The 24,325-nt window shown below is 39.4% G+C and overlaps 1 protein-coding gene across 6 annotated transcripts in view; it reads right to left on the reverse strand.

Moving 5' to 3' along the window:
- FREM1 (FRAS1 related extracellular matrix 1) overlaps window positions 1-24,325 on the reverse strand; it is a 152,016-nt gene that overhangs the window by 13,694 nt on the left and 113,997 nt on the right. For all 6 annotated transcript variants that reach the window (XM_058565808.1, XM_058565807.1, XM_058565809.1 and 3 more), the window contains 6 exons: window positions 22,031-22,232; window positions 21,160-21,304; window positions 10,618-10,747; window positions 7,849-7,921; window positions 1,931-2,080; window positions 209-447 (listed from right to left, as the gene is read on the reverse strand). In XM_058565808.1, coding sequence (XP_058421791.1) covers window positions 209-447; window positions 1,931-2,080; window positions 7,849-7,921; window positions 10,618-10,747; window positions 21,160-21,304; window positions 22,031-22,232 — 939 coding nt within the window. The remainder of the gene's footprint in view (window positions 1-208; window positions 448-1,930; window positions 2,081-7,848; window positions 7,922-10,617; window positions 10,748-21,159; window positions 21,305-22,030; window positions 22,233-24,325) is intronic.

The following is a 24,325-nucleotide window of genomic DNA, read 5'->3' on the forward strand; positions in this document are numbered from 1 at the left end:
CTTCACTTAATACAATTAATGAAGTGGGGCAGCATTATGATATTCGTATACAAAAGGCACTGCATGATTGTGCAAGGAACCAAGGCCCTCACTCACTATGAGAATCAAAACAGCCTCTTCAGTGATCCAGAATACTTATTAATATCTTTTGATTCTTTTAATATGTATTCCATCCACACACCAAATTCCAGACGGTCCCCATCCTTACTGTTTTGCCATTCCCTCGGGTCCTAAGCTTCATTCCAGAAGGATCTGTAGAATCAATGCCCCGCAGGGTGTCTCCTCTGGTGACTGTTAGCTGCTTGGAAAATGGCAAGGGTCTTCTTTCCAGATGAGAGGAACCAGAAGTAGGCGGGGAGGAAGACCCCAGGGACAGCGGGTGCGAACTGCCCTTCTCCCATGCACTGTGCTTGTTTGGGTTGAAGGAATATGAAGGATGGCACCGTCCTGGAGGCATGCAAGATGGCAGGTCAGTTCATTTTACGCAAACAGATAAGTGATCACATCGACACAGCCCCTGGAGCAGCTTGTCATTAAACTTAGATGGATGGTTTTCCCACCAGATGTTGCCTTTTTACCATTTGCCAGAAACTCCTTTACTCTTCATCAGTTTCCATCCAGGAAAGCTGTACCCTTCTGCACATCTACAGGGTGATTATGAAGTCATGAAATTGATTTCACAAACCACAAGTGAAAATCATGGTCATGATTTTATAATCACACCATCTACTTGGGAAACAGCCTCACTTCCCTTCGTGTTATAGTACTCTCTTCCATGTGTCAGGTTTATTTACTGATCAAGTATCATTCCACAAACACTTCAAGGTGTTCATCCTTTCCCCAGTCGCCAAGAGGCAGAACCTGGAATTTTTTGAAGATGTCGGTGAAATCAAGTAACAGTTATAAAAATTAGCATTCAACTGTTATAGAACAAAGATCCAGTCAATCTTAATAGAGCTACTTCTATTGGAAACATTGCCAATTAGTACGAAAAAAATCTATACCCAAAACCTTTGTCTGGATATTTTATACTTCATGTGTAAAGTGTGTACTTCGTGTATTTTACGTACTTCATGTGACCAGAAAATTCTACTGAAAATGAAATGAATTTGGTGAAGAAAGGTGGTAGAGAGAGATGTTGTAGAAATGTATTATAAAGGAAAGAGAATAATGTTTATTTTTATTATAGGATGAGAAAGAGGAGATAATAGATTTCAGGTAAGGAAAACACATGAACCGTAGGACATGACAGGTGTAAAAACAGGGGTGTAAGACCGAGCATGGTCACTAGACACTTGTCAAATGCTAAACAGACAGAGAAGTAGAGGGTGTTTGGCAGAAAAAAAAATCAGAGCACCAAGGACTTTGGTTAATCTTTCTTTAGTTCACAGGTTGTTCTTGAGCATATACTATCCAGGACCTATTTGGCTCTGCAACCCAAGGTTATTCATTAATATTCTCCAGCTGCTCCTGAATCCCCAAGCCAGCTGCATCTTTCACATCTATTTTTCTCCAATTCTTTCCTCTATTAAAAATTTCGTGGTCACACTACAGTGGGGGCTCAGATTTTAGGCATTAAGAGCTCTCTTTAACAGAGGAAGGTAATTATAGCCCTACAAACTCCAGGGGAAAATAATTGTCGATAGAGTCTCACCAACGTTGTTTCCCCCTTGGTGAGAACAACAAACGGGTAGGAAAAAAAAACTACGGCAATGACTTGTTGCTTTTCTCAAACGATAGTTCTTAGCAGGAGGAAAGCCACATGAAGCAGAAACCAGGATAAAGGCCCTACATCATCATGGAGGCTGCTTTCTTGAGAAGAAATTAAGCATTTTGATTTGAAGGCGTTATCAAACACGTTGGCTGTTGAAAGCAAGCAGCTACAGTGCCAGGACCGCTCCTGATTTCAAGATGAGGATCAAAAGAATACCTCCTTTTGAGTCCAAAATTTTCACTGCAGTTTTTGTCTTTGTGCCAAGAACCGCATTCACAGGGGAGTTCAGAATTACTTCAAAGACCTCATCATCTTCCTCTAATCCGTCATAGGTAATTGCTATATTCCACATCTTAGTTGACATTCCTACAAGAAGTAAACATTTTAATTACTCTTTAATTGCCATTTCAATCACCTAGGTGTCAGAGAAATATATTAATTAACATGTCTACAGCCAGACTGCAGTAGCCCGAGTGAGCTATTGTACTTCTACCAACCCACTGATGTCGTGCTGTTCTCCCAAATAATATTAAAAGACCACATTTGCTCCTGGACAATGACGAATCCATTTAAACGCAAACACTGTAACAAAAAAGTAAGCTGCATTTTGCAAGGAAGGGATGAACAAAAAAATGGTTAGTAGCTGAGTTCCAAGACTTAATTTTTTCCCAACCTGCCCCTTCACTTCTTAAGAATAAACAAGTACTGCAATCTTAAAACCTTAAGTTTCAAAAACCTTAAGAGGTTGATGTAGACAGTTAAAAGTGATTGTTGGATGGTACTTCATGCTATTCCTGGAACCCTTGACATGATTGATTTCTAAAGACAGCTGCATCCATCGGCTTCCTGAGATCCTTCTAGGCTGCAAATGCTTTTTCTGATGATGTAATACTCAGCAGTTTGATATCCTCCTAGAGAGAATTTATGGGCTGGGGGTTCTAGAAATAGATTGAGCCAATTTGTTTTCTCTTTCCGTCTGCCTCTGTTCATGGAGTTACAATTAAGCTTGGTTCACAGTAACTTGGTAAACTTAACACAAAACAGTTTTTGTTTTGTTTTGTTTTCTTTTTGGTGAGGAAGATTAGCCCTGAGCTAACATCTGTTGCCAATCCTCTTTTAACTGAGGAAGATTGGCCCTGGGCTAACATCCATGCCCATCCAGCTCTACTTTACATGTGGGACGCCTCCACAGCACGGCTTGATAAGCGGTGCATAGGTCCACACCCGGGATCCAAACCCGCAAATCCTGGGCCACGGAAGTGGAGCACGTGAACCCAACCACTACGCCACCAGGCCGTCCCCAAAAAGCCGTTTTGATGTTACATATCCCCAGCCATCCTGTCACCGCTAAGATGGTAGCCAGAGCAACCTCAGAAACACAAAATATTAAAGCTGGAAGAAACTTCTGAGATTGTCTAATACTGACCAGTTTCCATGATGTAGATTACAGGACACTTCCCTGAGTTTATTTAGAAGAGAAAGCGGTGGCAGGAAGAAAAGAAAGTACTGTTTAGTGGAGACAGAAGGCTCAAGTTGAAGGGGAAAAAAGATGATCAACTTATAATTGAACCTTCTAGGGCAAAGTTTTGAAAACTTGACTCTTTCTCATTTACTCATTGGCTATTTGAGTGATTTTGTTCCTGTAAAACTCTCTATAAAAGAAGTTCAGTTTATTTTTTTTCTAGTCTTCTCTTCTGAAAATCTGGATTCTTTTCTCCTTGCAGATTCTTTTCTAAAGATTTATGCTTCTCGGTTGTGCCATCTCTATGATGGCCTCCATCTTGAAAGTATGTCACATATAGATTTCATGATCTAATCAAACTCGCATGATTCCCAACAGAATCCAATGGAAAGATGAAACTGTTCACTTATGCTACTTGTGGTTGTACTTCAAGGGAAAAAATTAAGAGTATTTGAAATAATCTTTTTTTTTTAAAAATAGGCTAATTTGTTAAGCTTTCAGTATTAATTGAGTTCTCAAATCAATTACTTTTGTAGTCTTTGCAAATAGAGAAGTTGAAGCATCTAATACAAAATAGTATATAATTCCCATCTCATGGATGGATGAATCAATCCATCAAAATGTATATTCTGTCTCTATTATGTACTTACCTTTGCTTTATGATGCTGTGGAGAATACCATGGGTGTAACATAAACAAGCCCTGATATAAAGGAATTTAAAACCTCCTTGAAGAGACAAGATGTCAATACCGGAAGTCAATTATTCAAGGCTATGTATGATTAGCTGCCAAAAGATACAGAATAGATGGTGAATACTATATGTATGTTGGCTCCAGAGCTGGAAAGATTTGGAGGGAGGAAATGGGAAAAACCACCACATGAGCAAAGGCAGAAAGATAGTGAAGCAGAGGTCTTGACCAAGGAAGTCTGAACAGATTAGCTGGCTGGAATAGAGAGGTCACGTCAGTGAGTAGAAGGTGATAAGGATGCACTAGCAGTTTGTAGCAAGACTGCGGAAAGCCCTGAATACTAGGTGGCCAGATTCAGACTTTAAACCATAGGCAACAGGGAAGGCTTTTGAAAACGGATGTCTTAGAAAAATGAAACTGAGAGTGTTATATGGGAAGATTGAGGGGTGCAGGCAGATAGGTAGAGAGGCTAGAAGTTGGGAGACCACATAGGCAGCTGGTGTAATAAAACTGGCAAGAAGAGATAAGAGGCTGAAAAATGAAGAAAATATATGAATACTCAGATTTTTAATATTCGGAGAACTGTTTTGACTCTCAAAGCCCATAAAGTTAAGCATTATTCAAATAAAAATCCAATACAAAAAAATATTTCCAAGCCCCAACCAATTGCTCTCTTAGTTTAAGAATCATTTTTTAAAAAATTATAGTACCCCTTCCTCCCCACAAAAAAACCTTAAAGTTTTTGTCAGACCTTATGGAGTAGAACCAGATGATTAGAGAAAATCTATTCCAAGTTTCATTTAAGTGCTTCTGATTTGTTTGCCTGCATTTCAGCTTTGCTTCTATGCTTACCAGGTGTGCACATAGGACCAATTTTTTAAGGTTAATAAGATTGGAAGTAAGAACTTTCTTGGTTTTTCTTTTTCCTTCCTCTCCCACTTTCAAGGTGCAAAGTATTTGTTAAATCACTGAGATTATAAGCAATTTCAGAAGGCTTGAACTGACCCCCTGTTCCCATTAAAAAAAAGGTGCTGAAGAGGAGAGAGAAGGTGTCATTTTATGCAGACATACCCCACTTTACAGAGTAGGTCAGTTCCTGGATATTTTCCTGCAAAGCTATTTTACTGTTGAAAGACATTTTCTCAATGTTTTTTAGTAAGTGCCGCATTAGAGATCTGTTCCTTTGGAAAACATTTTGACTCTTAGGAATAATGAAGTCTCAATTAAGAATGCAGCAAACCTTTCAAGAACACATATTTTAAAGGAAAACAATCATTTTCTTAAGAATATTTACACTTCAACTCAAGATTAGTCACAATAGCTGAATGCAAAGTACTCAAGATTAGTTTTCAGTTTGGTGCAAAGGCTGCAGGCAAGTTTACTTGCGTATAGCTCACTAGACTGGAAAGCCACTCAGTTTCTCTCCAGCTCCCTCCCAAGAGCTCTCAAACCTTATAACACCCCACTGTCTTTGATTTCTCACTCTATTTCTTCGCCAATCGTGGAAGCTGCTGTTTTTAAAGGGCAAAAGGGGAAGGGATGGGATTGGGGACACCAGACCCAAAAGAAGCAAGGTAAACAATATGGAAGTAAATAAATATTTACAGGACCTGTGGACATGGGGAACTTTAAAATTCTCTAAAGTAAGATTTCAGCTTATGAAACTATTTCTGGCTAATAAGTTCCAAAACAATGAACAGTCAAGTGTTGTTTCTTTTTAATTTATAGGATATGTTTATTTTTTTTCTTAAAATGTCTAAATAATCTCTAAAATCATGACTATTTGGAGCCCCCAGAAGTCATCAGTATCTACTCAAAACAGCATGTAAACTCCCTAGACAAATGAGTATTTATCTTATCCAGCGGAATCTCCAAGAGCTGGATTTCAGAGACTCCTCCATTGAGATACATTCTGGTTCCTATCAGTCCAAACAGAGCACCTGGTGGGCGGCTCAAAAATCTACTGAAAGCCAAAATCACTCCTGATCTTGTGACAAACAGACCTCAAATAATAAAGATGACATCTGACAAAGACTCTTCGCTCTCCAAAAGTGGAAAGGTTGGAACAGCCTTAACATGAAGTACAAAAGGAGCATAGGGCAAACGCATCAAATCCTTTCATCTTGGGGTTGACCAGAACACATGAGCCTGCAGCAACCTGAGGGTAGATATCAAACACACAATGGGAACGGTTCTCACAAACTGTGGTCAGCCTGAGGAGCAAACTTATGCAAGTCAGAAACTTAAATACCACAGGAAGGAGGCCAATAACAATATCTGGGTTGTTGCATGTCAAATGCAAGGCTCATTGTTGTAGCTTGAATTGTGTTGCTCAAAAATCCGTATGTTGAAGTCCCAGCTCCCAGTACCTTAGAATGTGACCTTATTTGGAAATAAGGTCATTACAGATGTAATTAAAGATGAAGTCACGCTAGAGCAGAGCGGGCCCTTAATTGGTGTCCTTATAAAAAGGGGAAGTTTGGACACAGACGCACACACAGGGAGAACACCTTGTAGAGATTAAGGCGGAGATCAGGTGATACGGCAGAAGCCAAGGAACACCAGAGATTCCAGCAAACCACCAGGGCATGGTAGAGAGGCCTGGAACAGATTCTCTTTCACAGCCCTCAGGAGAAATCAACCTCGCCAACACCTTGATCTTGAACTTCTAGCCTCCAGAACTGTGAGAAAAGAAACTTCTGTTTTTAAGCTACCCAGTTTGTGATACTTCGTCAGGGCAACCCTAGCAAACTAATAGTTACCACACATCATACTACTTGTGGTGAACTGCAGAAAGGCATTTCTTTTCTCTGTTTAATATTAAGATTGTCAATTCTGGAGTAGCGATGGTATTTAGGACTTTTTGTTTTGCCTCTGCTGAAACATCATGTGTCAGTGGCAGACCATGGCAAGAGTTTTGACTTGGTGGAGCGTTCTCAGAGCGCAGAACACCTCCTCTGTAGGAGAGCACAAAGCCAAAGCCCTGGCTGCTTCTCAAGGCCTTTTCTATTTGCCCCTGGACAGGTGATCCAGGTCCACCCCAGACCAGAGGGAAAGAGAAAACCATGCAGTGCAGTGAGGCAGAGCTACTTGCCCCCATCTACAGAAGCCAGGAAAAGAAGGCATGGCTTAGCCTTGGTGCTTTAGTGAGAGCAGGTATCACACTTTAATATTCCCTTTTGCACCTAACAAAATTATTCCACAGATTTAAACAAAATATGTGCTAATTAAATCATAATTTCCCCTGGAATCTCCTCATATAAACCTATTCCAAGACAGATTATTTAGAAATGCCCTTTAGGGGGGCTGGCCCCATGGCTTAGCGGTTAAGTGCACGCACTCCACTATTGGCGGCCTGGGTTTGGATCCCGGGCGCGCACCAACGCACTGCTTGTCCAGCCATGCTGAGGCGGCGTCCCACGTACAGCAACTAGCAGGATGTGCAACTATGACATACAACTATCTACGGAGCCTTTGGGGAGAAAAAGGGGGAAAAAAGGGAGGAAGATTGGCAATAGATGTTAGCTCAGGGCCAGTCTTCCTCAGCGAAAAGAGGAGGATTGGCGTGGATGTTAGCTCAGGGCTGATCTTCCTCACAAAAAAAAAAAAAAATGCCCTTTAGGAATCCAGATGAATATAACATTCTGAAATTTGCCATCAAAATATGAGGCAATTAAATTGTTTCAGCTTTGTGTCAGGCCCTTAAATACTTTTTTAAACGGCATTATTTTTTTCTGGATTTTTTGGATGTTTGCTTTGATATTTGTTATTTGTTATGATCTTTCTTCTCATTTTAAATAAATATTCACTTGTAATAAAATATGAGGGGCAAAACCTCAAGTCCAAACTGATCTCTCTTGGAGGGGGGTGATACAGTTCCCTGAGGAGTTTCTAGTTGGCTAAAGTTGCATAATATTCTGGCTTCTCCACAATCTCCAGACTTTCTTACAAGACATGAAACAAACTGTAGACACAAAACGTACCTGGGTCAAACTGAATCAGTTTAGATGGACTCAAGGTGAAATCTTTTCCAACTGTAGCTGACACTTGGTTGACCTTAAGGGAAAAAAATGTCTTTTTTTAATAAAAATAAATATTCTATGATAGAGAAACATCTAGTCTAGTCTCATACCAGACTAAACTCATGCTCTTAAATCTGTTTTTAACATAAAGTAGTTTTTTTATTATAACAAATCATTTTAGATCCAGGCTACACGGATCTGCCTTAAAGTTAACTTTTTTCTAGACTAGTATCAAAAGAAGTGAACGTAAAACTTTTTTTCTTTTGCTTCTCCTTTATAAATGATTCAGTTATTGGAGAAAGTAACATGAATTTTAAACAATATTTTTCTCTTTGTTACAAGTATCATTTATTTCATTGCCTTCCCTCTACCCCAACCTAGTTTTAAAATGGTGCCTCAGAAGAAAGAGAGAGGGAGGAGGGGGAAGAGGGGGAAGAGAGAGGGAGGAGGGGGAGGTGGGGGAGGAGAGGCAACAGCAGGCCCTCCTGACAACCTGTGAGATGATCTGTCAGCCAGCTTTGAGGTATCCTGTGAGCTCCATGGCACTGAAAGCCTTTAGACTAGATGAACTAAAACAAGTCTGGCCCATTTTCCTGTCTGGATGAAACCATCCCTCCTCACAGAAATGAAGGAGAGCTTTGTGGGGATTACAGACCTGGTGAACAGCCCCACAAAGGCAATCCACACCCAGAACCAGGGGCTTTAGGGGCTCCATCAAGTAAGTTGTAAAAAATGAAAAGCAGGAAGGAAGGAAGGAAGGAAGGAAGGAAGGAAGGAAGGAAGGAAGGAAGAATCGCTCTAGTCTAAAGAGACTATTGACTGATCCTCAGATCCCCACCCCCAGGGCTAAAAACCAGAGGCGATTTAAGGGCTGTGAAGTCATGGCCTTAACTTCCCCCAGGAGAAGCCTAAATATATGTTAAGAATAGTGTCCTTGGCTGGTTTGAAAAAGAGGTCATGGAGTGAGAACCCCGTGTAAGCACAATAGGCAGTGGGTACTTTGCACGTTTTTTTACATTTCAGATGGTCAGGAAAGTGGGTTAGTATATTTCATCACCTTCATACGAAAGAATGAAGTGCACAATTAAAAACTTAAAAGTTCCTATTTCCATAGCCTCAGACATTATGTCCCTTTCTAATCAAAGGCCCTAACATCTGCTAATGGGTCTGCTGTGGAGACATGTTGCTGAAGAAGGGTGTTACTTCCTAAGCTTCCATTTGCTCTTTGTCTACAATGCCAAGGCTCCTCCTGAACAGCCTTTCATTGTGAAAAGGAAGCCCATTGTACACCTGAATCCACCATATGCTGGAAGTTACATTCCCCGCATGGCTCTTGCACATGCAATTACCTAGGATTTACCACCACTGAGTTTACAGAATCTTATGAGTTTACAGAAAAGGAATAATCTGAGGCAAGGTGGTTGGAGAAATCAATCTGGTGAAGGCGCATGATTCAAACCAGGGCAAACAACACGCATGAAAGTATTCTCTTTTTCCTGCTCCCAGTCAAGCAACCAATAAGTTCTGGAATGAAACAGCAGGGTGTGCTGTGGGTACAGTCGTCCCTGAAGGACTTAGGGCTGTTTGATGAAGCCCTGCACACTCAGCTGGCAGGTTCAGAGTGTGCATTCAGCTTAAGTAGACAAAGGGTTCCATGTCACACCACGTATGTTCTTTCTACCTGGCAAGGTGAGTGGTAGTGTGGCCCAAAATGCCAGACTTGAGCATATGGTGCTTTCTATGGGGGACCAGATGATTACTGGAAAACCATCCAGGCAGATTCTTTCTTTTTCCATAAACAATCTGCCAGAAAATTACAGAGCATACCACGTCATCTGATGTTTTAATAACAATAAAGCACCCACAGATCTGGGGAAAAGAGCCTATGCCCACTAGAAAGATCAATACTGAGTCTGGATATGTTAGAATTTAGGTGCACAAGGCTCTGAGGGTGATTTGAATTTATTATTGTAATTGAGACTTAACTGAGATGCCATTATTTCCAGAAACGAATATCAGTGCCCTTTTTAGTAGACTGAGGTGGGGAGTCTTTAAGGCTCATTCACCATCATTATTAGTATGTAAAAGCTTTTCACGCTCTCATTCTCTCAAAGTACTACTATGATAGTGACTCCTAAAAATTCTTTCAATTCTAGAAGCCATAGGTTATGCTCCATGGTCCATGCCAACGGAAAGGAATAGCAAGTTGACTGATCCAAAAGTGATTCCTGAATATTCCTTGTATTTCAGGGTGCCTGGATTGATATATGCACTCTTAATTTCGCATGACTTGGGCAACTCTTAACATAGGTTTGTCATCTGATTTTCCTCATCCACTGAGACCACAGGAATGATCCTGGTGGATCATTTGGGGACTGAAATTTGCTCTGGGTATCTCACAGAATGCTTTGCATACAACTTTTCTTTCCAAAGCAGAGTTTGGCCTAAGTTCACTAGGTAGGATATAATTCCCTGGGAAATCAAACTTCAAGACTCAATGACCAGATTTAAAAACTAAAAATAGATTAGAAATATCATATCTAGGAGCCAATGAAGCTAGATAAAGGATAGAGGGACAAGGAGATTTTGTACTTAGAATCTCTAGAATAGTGTGACACTCCTGCAGTTTGAAATTTCCTTGGTTACCCTGATTTTTTCTAAGCAAATAATCAAAGGCACCAACCAGCCACCTAAGTTTTAGCTTGACAACTTACATTATAGAGATATTACCTTCACACTCACAAAGGCTGAGTCCATGGAATATCCCCTTCTCGTAATTTCTAAAGGCAACATGCCCACATTCTCACAGATCTCATATTCAGTCTGTGACCATGCAATATGAGACCACTTCAGTTCCAAACTGTGCGTGAAAGGAAAAGAAAAGAGAAGATCATAAGAAATGCAGAGTAAATGCCTGTAGGGATTCTTTGCTGGGTAAGAGACTGAACCACTGGTCCACACCATAGTGACAGAGGTGGTTCATTGACCAATGCTAAAAATTCCTTACACTTGTTTGGTACATTTTAGTTCAGAAAGAACTTTTACTAACATTATCTCATTTGATGCTTACAGCAAGCCTGTGAGGTAGACAGAGCCAGTATTAGAATTCCATTTTACAAGTGCAGAAACTAAGGTTAAAAGACTGTCAGAGGTCCCACGGTTATTAATGACAAAAAAGGGACTCGAACTTGAGTGTTCTGAAGGGAAAAGAACCGGCAGTTGTGAAGTTCAAGGAGATATTTATTTTGGAAAGGACATTGATATGAAATTTTCTCTCTGACCCTTTGGCTTTCTTCGTCAGTGCAACAAGAACTGTTCCAGACACAGATCTTCTCTGAACTTGGGTTCAGTTTAATAACAAGGTATCTTTGAGGACGTGCCTAGGAATTAAAATGTACATGTGTTTTATAACCACTATCCGTTCCTTCATCTGTGCATATAAAAGGGCTGTCTGTTATGTAGCTGGGATGCAGCTATACAACTGAGTAACCCTGATAAACACAGGGTGGTCTTTTTCCCACAATATATTTAGTGAGCCCAATATTTGATGGAAACTGTCTTCTTTAATTCTCATAATATGGAGAGGAACTTTTTCTTTCTTCTTTTAGAAAAGAAAACGAGCCTAAGAGAAGTTAAATAACTAGCTCAAAGGCAAAAAGCTATGGCAAAGCTAATAGAGAGCAGAGATGAAATTCCCAGCATAAATCTGAAGTCAAATGTTCCATTCCTCCTGGACCATTCTTCTTCCCAACTGAAGTTCCTCATGACTCTTGCTGTTTGAGCTCAAGCAAAGGAATACAATTTTAGCTTTACCCTGAAATATTTCCCTTTTTGAGGTGAGAAAACTTGAGATGTTTCACCTAACCATTTTTCTCCAAATGTATTCTAATCTCTTTTACCCCTTGTAACCTTGAGCAATATAAAAGATACAAGCCATCTTCACTATGATCATTTAACACACTTCCATTGCTTTTGTTTTACTCATTTCCCTTTCACTCTACATTTAAAAAACCCTCAGTGGTTGCCTTACTATATTCCCAAACTTCCAATTGGATTCAGGCTCTTTCTTCTAGATTCTTAAATTATTTTTTACAATTTTTTTTCCTTGCAGAACCAGAAATTCTGGGTGCCACCATGTGGAGCATGGAGTTCACAAATTTCACAGGGCTCTCCAGACTTTCCTGGGACCACTCATATTGGAGAATAAGTTTATCCTCTAATAACCACTTTTTGTTCTTGCACCAATCATGTGTCACAGTTACATCCTATAGATTAAGTTCACTAGCAAAATAAACTCAATAGCACTGTCTCCTACTCTAAGGACCGTGGATCAGTGGGACAAGGGTAGTGTGGGAACATGGAATTATTGCAGAGGTACATAGATTCAATCAATAGATATGAAATTTATTGTTACAGGCATGCTGGGCTTCAAAAAAATTTGACATGAAAACAAGATCCTTATGTTAAATAATACCGGGACCCTCATGGGTCTTTGATGGAACTGAATTCAAATTTGGCATGAAACAGATTTGTGAAACAGATTCTAGAAGTTGTGAAACTTCTAGAAGAAAACATAGGCAGTACGCTCTTCGACATCGGTCTTAGCAACATCTTTTCAAACACCACGTCTGACCGGGCAAGAGAAACAATAGAAAAAATAAGCAAATGGGACTACATCAAACTAAAAAGCTTCTGCACAGCAAAGGAAACCATCAACAAAACGAAAAGACAACCTAACAATTGGGAGAAGAGATTTGCAAACCATACTTCTGATAAGGGCTTAATCTCCAAAATATATAAAGAACTCATGCATCTCAACAACAAAAAAACTAACAACCCAATTAAAAAATGGGCAAAAGACCTGAACAGACATTTCTCCAAAGAAGATATACAGATGGCCAACAGACACATGAAAAGATGTTCAAAATCACTAACTATCAGGGAAATGCAAATCAAAACTACAATGAGATATCACCTCACGCCCGTCAGAATGGCTATAATTAACAAGACAGGAAACAACATGTGTTGGAGAGGATGTGGAGAGAAGGAAACTCTCATACGCTGCTGGTGGCAGTGCAAACTGGTGCAGCCACTATGGAAAACAGTATGGAGATTCCTCAAAAAATCAAGGATAGATCTACCATATGATCCAGCTATTCCACTGTTGGGTATTTATCCAAAGAACTTGAAAACACCAATTTGTAAAGGTACATGCACCCCTGTGTTCATTGCAGCGTTATACACAATAGCCAAGACTTGGAAGCAACCTAAGTGCCCATCAAGGGACGAATGGATAAAGAAGCTGTGGTACATATACACAATGGAATACTACTCAGCCATAAGAAACGATGAAATCCAGGCATTTGTGACAACATGGATGGACATTGAGGGTATAATGCAAAGTGAAATAAGTCAGAGGGAGAAGGTCAAATACCGTATGATTTCCTTCATTAAGTAGTAGATAATAACAACAATAAACAAACACATAGGGACAGAGATTGGATTGGTGGTTACCAGAGGGGAAGGGGGGAGGGAGGAGAGTGAAAGGGATAATAAAAAAAAAAAAAGAAAAAAAAATTTGGCATGGAACAGATCAAGAAATAAAGAAATAAAAGACTATGCTTAAAGAATCACAAGATAACAAGCAACGAGGACATTATAAATGCCAATAGAAATAACATGTTGCAAAAAATTCCTGAAGGATCCAGCTAAATGAGAAAGGAAGAAAAAAAACAGCAAGAGGGGTTAGGGGAAAAGACAGAAAGAAGAAACAAGAAGGAAAGGAGAGCGGTGGGAATGAGTGAAATAGATAAATATGGATGGATTTCAGCTTAGTCTCAGTGAGGTTCAAATGAGTTTCAATGTCCAGTCTTCTGAGAATCCATCCATTGCAAATGCTGACCCTGACAAGCAAAAATTCATCAATGTCACTCCGCAGATCCAGGTGACCTCACATCCTAAAGCTAAACGCAATCTGATTGCCTATCTAGATCCATAAGGGGATCATGCAGAGTGCTGTTCAGCTTCAAAGCATAAAGGGTCTTGGTGTTTGGGAAAGTGCATGCATTTCCCTGATACACCATTAGAATGCTCCATAATGCTTAGAGGTTAAGGTTGTCATTACACAATGTTCTATTTTATTTTCTTAAAACTATTCACTACAAATAATAAAGATCTATTGAAAAGCCATGAAATTTAAGCCAGGCTATATGATCTCCAGAAAAATATTTAAATTGCAAAGCACTTCCATACCTACAGGATATTTGCAACACATGTTTTGAATGTGTTTTTTGTTTTTTTGCAGTATCGTATTTGAGAACATCTTTCTACACTGAGACTGTGGTTGCTTAAACTCTACACAAACACCTGGAAGAAAAGTAAGAGATGTAGTCAATCATTTGGGAATTCTCCCTGCAAGAAGCCACACAGCTGTATGCTTGGCATCATGTAGATAACCAGATGCAGGAGCCCATGAGAGAAATTTGGAACGTTCTGGATGTGTCATGTAGACAAGGGTTGGTTCAACTCTTCACATTTTAATGATCCCTCCTTTCTCTTATTACCGTTGAGTAAAGCTTATTCAAGGTCAGAAATGAAGTTTACGGACACTGTGCAAAACTCATATGGCAATCGTTTCAAGTCATTTGGCAGGAGGTGAGAACTCCTTAAACCCCTAAGTCAGGTTTCTGAACATTGACACTCTTGACATTTGAGACCAGATAATTCTTTGCTGTGGGAGGCTGTCCTGTGCATTATACGATGTTTAGCAGCATCCCTGGTCTCGACCCACCAGATGCAGTTGCACCACTGCCCTCCAATTATGACAATCAAAACTATTTCCAGGGCCGGCCCCATGGCGTGGCAGTTAAGTGCGTGCACTCCACTGCTGGCGGCCCAGGTTCGGATCCCAGGCGCGCACCGACGCACCATTTGTCAGGCCATGCTGTGGCAGCATCCTGCATCAAGTGGAGGAAGATCAGCACGGATGTTAGCTCAGGGCCAGTCTTCCTCAGCAAAAAGAGGAGGATTGGCATGGATGTTAGCTCAGGGCTGATCTTCCTCACAAAACAAAACAGGAAAAACAAAAAACACTGTTTCCAGACATTTCCAAATGTCCCTTGGGGGGAAACTCATCCCCAGTTGAGAAACACTTCTTTAGGTGATTTTGGGGGTACTCACTGCTATAGAATATTTGATTTAATGTGAAAACTAAATTGTGGTTTCCAACAACCACCATGTGAGTGGAAGACGTAGGACGGAGTAGTGGAAATTAAACTGGATTAGAAGTCATGATGTTTCTAGTCCCTCTGCCATTCACTAACTCCAGGTCAGGCACAGGAAAAGCAGTTTAAACACCCAATTTAAAGTTGCAATCCATCCCCAAAGTCCAGCATCTGTGATCCCCCTTATCCTGACTAACTTTTTCATATTCCAAAGTATGTATCACGGATCATATACTATTTAATTTACTTAGATACTATGTATGCTCCGAGTAAGCAGGGGTCTTTGGTTCCCTGATGTCTTCCCAAGTCTCTTGTAGAGTGATAGGACATGGTAAGCGCTCAATAAATATTTGTTAAATGACTGACTGAATCTTGTTTAGCTCACTGTTTCCCAAGCTAAGCTGGCCACCGAAACTTTTTTTCTCCCCAGCCCTATTAACATTATATGAATTTACACAATTTGAAATTACACACACACAATTTGAATTACATAAAATTTGAAAAAATGCTAGGCTAGATGATCCTTACATGTTCTTTCTAGCCTTGACTTTCTAGCCCTGGATTCTTTGACTATTATTGGACTAGAGTAGAGAGAAAGATGGCATTGATAAAAGAACATTCTACCATAAAGCATGACTTCTTAACACACATATGTACCATACATATATACTATTTTTTAAGGCACTTGCATGGTTCTCAACATTTGGCTATGTCTAGAGACAGCTTTGATTGTCACAATTGGGAGGTGGGTGATACCGGCATCTAGTGAGTAGAGGCCAGGGATGCTGCATCCTACAAGGCACGGGACATCCACCCCACCCATCCCCCAGCCTTGCCCCATGACAAAGGATTATCTGGCCCCAAATGTCAATAGTGTTGAGGTAGAGTCAAAAATATATACTTTTTGATATTTTATTTTGTGGCTACTTGATTCATTTATATGAAGGAACAATGACCTGAAAGAAACACTTGGGATTAAAACTCCAGTTGGGGATTTGGGACATTAACTAGGTTAACAAGAGTGTGTGACAAAGGTGCTTAGCCTCCGTAGGCCTCCCTTCCCTCACTTCCCAAAGTGTAATAATGGTGAGTCTGTACTTCAAAGGGTTAAATGAACCTTAATGAATACTCATTAAGTATTTTGAGCTTCTCAGCGAAAGTTTTTATAGGAGCTAAAATTGTGAAAAAATTATTCTTATATGTAGATCATTTATAATCAAGTAGCATATGACTTAAGAAAATTGAAATGTTAAAAAAATATTTTTCCAAGTATTCAATTTAAGGCTTATCAATTCAAAGAGGATGCTATTAAGCTCCATAATCTAATGCTATGAACACCTGTGTTTTCATTTTGTCTTTCTCTCATGATAATGGGGAAACAGTGTTGAGCCAGGAGGCAGCAGAATGAGTCCCCAAAACAAGTGCTTTGAAGTCAGACACATCTTGCAACCACTTATTAGTGTGTGATTATGGTCAGTTAGTCTCTCTGGGCCTCAGTTTTCATTACCTTTAAAATGAGGAGAATTATACTCACGTCAAATGATGAAAATTAAAATTGATTAATATGTACAAAGCACCTGTACACAGTGGGTGCTTAATAAGTGCTATTTCCCCTTCCTTCCTCTGACCTTTCTGAGATCTAGTCTGGAGACAAATACTTTTAACTTCTGGCTTGCAGGTAATGGGAAAGCTTTACCTAGCCAACAGATTCAACCTCTTCCCCTACAAGGTGTTTCATAAAAGTTGCTAAAACATTGCAAAGTTCGCTTGTTAGAAATTCCTGTTCTTTTTGATTTCTTTTGTCTCTTCTCTTTTAAGGCCAAGAATGAATAATACAATGGCTAGAATGAGGGTAGCCGGGGGCGGAGAAGAATCAGAGAGCTTGGAATCATGCAACAGCTGGAAACACAGCCACTGAGTTATGAAGAACTCCAGCCCCGGTCAACGTTTCTTTTGAAGTTCACTTTTTTTTTCAGCGGGTACCAGAAAGAGGTCAACATAGAAGATGTGTCAAGAAACTGCCTTGGTCAGAAGTTGGCTACATTCTGCGGTCTGCAAAGGTGTTTTTGATGAATGATGTGGGTCCTGCGTGACTTTGGGATTTCTGCAGATCATCCTGAGATTCAAGCTGGACCGGAGAACAGAGATGAGCTTGTGAGTGAGTCATGCCGAGGCAGGAGCCAATCAGATGAGCGCTCATTTTGAGGTTGGGAGGTCAGGGTTCATTTTGGGCTCTGCCACTCATTCACTTAGTGACTTCTGGCCAATTACTTAATTGCTTTGAGCCTGATTTCCTTATCACCCTCAGAGGATTCTATTTTGCAGATTAAATTAGACAACATATATGAACATGTATAAAAGCACCTAGCACAATGAAATGTAGGCACTTAGCCAAATCTAAATCTTTATGCAAATTTCCATGGATTTCAGTGTATAAAATAATTTCCATCCACAATAACACATGTCCCAAATGCATTCCATGAACAACTTGTTCCATGAGCTATCCTGGGGCGAGGTGGTGGTTGTTCAATAGTCAAATTAGGTTGAGATACGCTGCACACTATGTCCCTCTCTCAGAGATTCCCCATCCATACAAGCATCTGCATGATTCGGGGATGTGACGCAGCTAAACAGCATGCAAGCTAGCTGGCTAGCAATAACTTGATTAAATCAAGATTTCCTAACCCCTTTTCTAATGGAATATCTATTGACCCTTCAAGATTGACATTCTATAGAGATGCTGCCATAGCAAAAACTTACTAGCAATCAAGATTCTGGGACATTCCCAATGAACATGGGTCTTTCTTGTTCTTTGGAAGAGCCTCCTTTCTGCTCCAGATTGCACCCAACACTCCCTATAGCTTTATTACAGAAGGTTTTCACTCCTTCAAATATGCGGAATACTAATAATATTATTAATACATTAATCTATTAACTCTGTCTAAGCAAAACAAGAACACAAAGTTACACAGCATTTAGCTTATTGATTGACAAGCATATTGATTGTTCACTTTGTGAATCATCCCAGAATCAATTTCTAATTAGAGATGGGCTTTAGCTGGCCACCGAATGTCTCCGGAATACTTCTTCAAACAGTCACTCTTTGTACCCACGTGAATGAACGACAATAGTAATCACTACCACAAGTTACATTTGTTAAGGACTTTAAATATACAAGACGCTTTTGAATATTTTACCTCATTTGTTTCTCTAAACAAATCTTGGTCCTGCCCCCATTTGACAGATAAGATAAACTAAGGCTTGAACTATCCCCTAGGTCAATGGCAGAGCCAAGGCTCAAACCCTGTTCTTTGGCTCTAATCTTAGTGGTTTATTGTTTACTATCTGTATCATAATTCTCAGAGTGTTAGACATGGGGTGCACACTAATATTAATACCTGTAATTTACATTTCAAAAAAACAACTAAAACTTATGGTCTTTGAAGAGTAAGTATTTCTCCATTCTTGCTGCCTCGGTGGCCAATATCTGGAGGGAAAGTAGGGAGATAAGTCTGCTGCTTCTTTCCCTTTAGGCCAGTTTTAGCACAGTTGTTAACAGTGGGCAAGAAGTTCCTTAGTGCAGTAGGAAAACCATGGGCCTGAATCCTAGCTCCTTCACTAATTAGCTGCAGGAGCTTGGAAAAGTCACTTCCTATGTCTGTGCCTCAGTTTCCTCATCTGTAAATTCTGGATTAGGATGGTACCTAACTCATAGGTAGTTGTGATGATTAGATGAAGAGAAATGAAAAAGAGCAGAAAACAATTATATTCACATGCCTGTGATTTATATAGAATATATAACTAAGTTCTTGCTGGCTGTCTTGGGAAGGCGATGTTATTCATAACATCGTTTCTTACTGAAAAAACGTGCTTCTTGTTCCAAAAACATCTACTTACAAATGAGGCTGGGGACAACTATACCATTTAAAAATTATGAAGATAAATGCTGAGTAATTTCTACCTCCCTCTGCCTGCTCTGAAGAAAATAATACATGTCAGAATCAAATAAAAATTATTTTTGGACTAACCCTTGGTAGGCATATTTTGCATCATTTTGCTCCATCGGTTCCAATCATTTCAAGCTGTATTAGAAACATCTTCAGCACAGGTACATGAAAATTGATAACCAACACAAGCAGGAGCCTATTTAAAATAGCCTCAAGGAAGGTTATAAATTCTTCTATGATTCTCCTATGAATGTGAGGATTATTTAAAAACATAAATCATGTTCAAAAGCAACGTCCTTGGTAATAACGAGGAATGAAAAGGGCATGTGAATGAAACAAAATCAATCTAGTGCCATTGCTGAGAAAAAAAATTCTTTATCAGCTAGGCTGTGTTCACATATGGAGAACTAGCGGTCAGCATTGGGCCAGTAGCAAGTCTGATCAACAGTCTTGTGTTTTTTAGTCGAACTATTAAAAAGCAAGTAAAATCAATTTGTTAATATTTTTGGAGCAGGATTTTTTTTTTTTTTTACATTTTCTTGAAAATTAAAAGATGTTTATCTGAAATTGCAAGGAGTTAATGTGTTTTCTATAAATACCGTAATTTTAAAGAATCATTTCTCTTAGGCAACAGGAGTGTAATGAGTAGTGGTCATCCGTTTTAGTTTTATAATCTCATGGTTATATTTTAATGTCAGTGGCCAGGTCTCCCTTGCTCACACCTTCTTCCCAGCTTCTAGTACTCTGAACCTGGCATATAGTAGCCACTCAATAAAAATCTGTGGAGGTAATAAATCTGGGCCAGGTATAACACTTTCTCAGAGCAGTGGAGGTGGGCCCCCGGAAGGTGTTTTGTTAAGAGAAGGATGCCATTTTTTCTAACAATGACTACAGAGACCTCTGCTGGCAAGTGTTGGGATTACAATTCAGGATTGGAAAGAAAAAGCAAGAATGAGGAGTGCAGTGGAGGATTTCTCAGTTTTCTTTTCTTCCTTTGTCCATTATTCTGTCATAAAAGGCCCATAAAGGGGCTGTACTCACTTATGGTGTATAGTTTGACTAGGATATGGTGAATACAAAAACTAGGATAAATGTACAACTTTTCTTTGAGTTGACTGGGAAAGGTATCAAATTTAAAAGCAAAGAAAAAACACAGCACAAGGAGCACAGCACAACTATGATTAACCTTTCTGTGATCATCTGATAGCCAGTAAATTATTCAAGGTCTACATTCAATAAAAGTCTAGAATAGGGACCAGTCAGTGAAATTACTACGGTCTGTTAATTGTGTTAATCTTGTTATTCTGAGGGTACATACACTTTACAAAACTTCTAAGCGTCACTTAATACCTCCCCAAGTCTATTTTCCTCCTTACATGTTTTTCATCTTACCTATGATAGGTTTATTAACTTACAAAGGCAGTCACCAGTAATCATTTTGTTTCCTTTGTTTTCTGTGAGGGAAAGAGAAGATGTTTTGCTAACCCTTCCTGACTACCTCCTTCTTCCTGGCTCTAGGTATTTTAGAAGATGATGGTTACTAACAGTCCTAGAGCGGCCTCTTGCTGCAGGATTTGTACACGAGCCTGCAAGCTCAGGCCTGGATGCTAGTGAATCGTCAAGACAGACGCCCCTCAGGCTGGCCGTGGCTTAGCGGTTAAGTGCGTGCGCTCCGCTGCTGGCGGCCAGGGTTCAGATCCCGGGCATGCTGGGGCTGCGTCCCACATACAGCAACTAGAAGGATGTGCAGCTATGACATACAACTATCGACTGGAGCTTTGGGGGAAAAATAAATAAGTAAAATTATTAAAAAAAAAAAAGCCTCTCTGTGTGTCAAAGTCTATGCATTTACATGCACAAAATCAGAGACCTAACACTATACACCTGAACTTTTTAATGTTTCTGTAATCTGTAAAGCTACTGGCTTTCCCATCATTAGGCAGTGATAGAAAAATCCCTCTCCAAAGTAAATTCCATGAGCTTCTAAAATAGTCTGTCAATTTATCCTCTTAGATCCTGTTTGAAAAAGAACACTTCACTTTCCTAATCAGGTATATTCTGGACATGATATGCAAGAGAATTAAATACGCAAAATAATTTACATTTGAGGAGCAGCTGAGTTCCCTGTGGGGTCCATGATTTGAAATTCCATGATATCTGAATTTACTTCCAAAGATGGGTTTATGATGTAAAGAATGGTCTTACTGTTTAAGTCCTTTTGGCTAAACTTCTCATGGATAAATTCACCTACAGAAAAGAAATCAATGAATTTCATGAGAAATCAAATAAAATATTAAAAAAGAGCTGATAAAATCATATGGCTATTTTATTTTAAACACAGCTTTAAAAACAGCCAAAGTGTAGTTTTTAAAGAAATTAACATTATTGCAAGTATCTTAAAACTCAAATTTAATAAACTTAAATTAGGCTTTAAAATTACTTTGTCTCAGAAATCTTGTGCTTTAAAGAAAATGTGAAAATAGAGGAAGAAAGATACAGTAATAAAATCTGTAATTCTGTGCCATCCTGGTTAGTGATATATTTTGATCATTGTCTTCATAAAGTAGAAATAGTATACAATTCAGAAAAACCAATACAACAGAAAATAAAAACAATTTTTAAATGAACTGACATCATTTAGAATTCATGATAGAAAATAAACGAGTCACAAACATGAATTTGGTCCTGACACTGTGTGTTCCTCTGAATATATTACAATCTGGCTGTTGAAGAAGAATGCTGTGAACAATAGGCAGCTGTGTATCAGCATTTGGTTCTCCCACTCGTGATGAATTTAGGAGAGCTCAGCAGCATATCCTCTTTAGCACCGATATTGATTTATAAACCGCATCTATCAGGAAGCCCTGGGGAGTGTTTACCAAATGGGCCTGCACTTAATTAAATTACTCTCTAGCATTGCCAGCCACTGGATATTTTGAAATGAGCAATTACAAGGATTAAGGAAGGCGGTACCTGTTGCTGTGTTCTCCAGATGTCCGTGTTGGGGGCCTCGTAAAATCTTAAAGATGATCTGATCATCATCGGTGTCAGGATCTGATGCCTTCAACACGCGGGAAGTGATGTAAATCCCATAGCAGCCGTTCTTCAGGAGCCCCACTTGAGAAGGGGAATGCAAGCGTGTGATGTGGGGGGCTGTTTTGTCCCACTGGTTCACCTGGATCGTCAATAATTACATACAACGTTATACAAAGGCTTCTCGTCCCCACGTCACATTCGGTCTTAATGGTTCAACAAGAACAAAGTCTCCAGAATTTCAGATTCCTTATCTTCCTCATTTGTCAATTTCTGCTACGGACTGTCTTGTTCACAATATCCTCAACAAATATCATAGTGCCTGGAACAGAGGCCAACTTGCCATTGTAACCTTGACCCAGCTTTATTTGTCCATTGTCTGACTCCCCCATTAGGACATAGCTCCTTGGGGGCGAACATCATATCTTTTTCCCCCCGTCTATTCCCCCCTGCACCTGGCACAGTGCCTGAACCATACGAAGTTCAAGGAATATTTGTTGAACGAATACATTAAAACTGACCCAAGAATTGTATTGCAAACTTAGGGTTAGCCTCACAGAAGGATTTCCCCATTTTTCCGGTGTTTGATGATTTACAGAAACAGACTTGTAAGGGTTTGCAAATACATAGAACATTTTTTAGGCACGTCTTTGTTCAAATGGCAAAAATGTTGGAGAAAAATAAAAATACCTTGGCAAGAAAAAAGTGAAAGGTGATTCTTTACAGGTATTTGTGAATTTGTTTCATTGAGGATGAGAATCAGGTAACTAGCCAGGTGAACTCAATTTGTAAAGATGGTGGGTAGTCAATTATTCATGAGTGGGAAGAGGAGTACAGGTTGAAACACTACCAAGGGCCTCATTCAGGTCCCTCCTGCAATCGACCGTTGTAGCGTAGGGATGGAGCAGTTGGATGGATTAGCATAATTCACCACTGATGCTAAAAGCAGGTACCAGAACACCACCTTCATTCCTCTCCCTCCTAACACTCAATTCTTAACTTCATTTACCCAAAAATGATCCTATTGTAAATCTTAGTCCACCCTAGCAAAGAATTAATGTCAATGAAAGGACCATGTGTATTTTTTGCACATGATGATATAATAAACTACAATGCAGCTATTAAAAAGAATAAGTAGGATGAATTGATAATGAAAAATTTCCACAACTTAGTGTTAACTGGTAAAAAAAAAAAAAAAACAAACAGCAAGTTGCAGACTAGGATGCTACTATACTACCATTTTTGCTCAAAACACATACATATATATGTTCATATAGACATAGACAAAATTCTGGGAGTATCCACACAAATCTGTTCATTTGTCTTAGGGTGGGGAAAAATTACCATTACTCCTTTGTGTATTTCTGTATGGAATTTTCTAACAACCAAATTTTTTTCCTCTCAAGTTGGCAAGGTTCTTTTGTATTAACAAACATAATCATAAATCATGTTGATTAATGTTTGGAGAAACAGACATTTTTATATTTTGCTGCTAGGAGTGAAAATTAGTGAGAATTTTCTGGAAAGAAAATTGCCAAATATGTATATTAAAAATGTGCATATACTTTGATCCAAAACTTTCACTTTTTTGAGTATATCCTACATAAATAATTAGATGTGTACACAAACATGCATATATGGATGTTCACTAAAATATAATTTGTAACAGCGATTAACAAAAAATTCCATAAAACATAAAAGTCCAACAGGGGATTTATAAACCCTCTCTACCTGAGACTGAGTGCTATGCAGCCGTTAGAAATTATGCTTTTGGGGCTGGCCCCATGGCCTAGTGGTTAAGTTTGGCGCACTCCACTTCAGCAGCTCAGGGTCGTGGGTTTGGATCCCGGATGCAGACCTACAACACTCACCAGCCATGCCGTGACGGTCATCCACATACAAAATAGAGGAAGACTGCCACAGATGTTAACTCAGGGCTAATCTTCCTCAGTAAAAAGAAAAAAAAATTATGTTTTCAAGGAAGATTTAATGACACGAGGAAATTTTCATAACATAATGAAGAGTAGAGACAGGCAATCTACATAATAGTACATACAATATCATCCCAGTTTTTTATTGTGCAGAATAAAAGAATGGAAGGAAGCCGCCAACGACGGTTGTCTTTGAGTGGCTAATCATGGTGGCCAGCAGGAGGGATGGTGAACGGCAGGAGAGGAAAAATAAAAATACTCCAAGCCATGTAAGAAAGCCTCAAAGTTGATAAATAGCTGAATG

This window comes from Diceros bicornis, chromosome 22 (assembly GCF_020826845.1).
Source record: "Diceros bicornis minor isolate mBicDic1 chromosome 22, mDicBic1.mat.cur, whole genome shotgun sequence".
In the NCBI taxonomy this organism is placed as follows: Eukaryota; Metazoa; Chordata; class Mammalia; order Perissodactyla; family Rhinocerotidae; genus Diceros; species Diceros bicornis.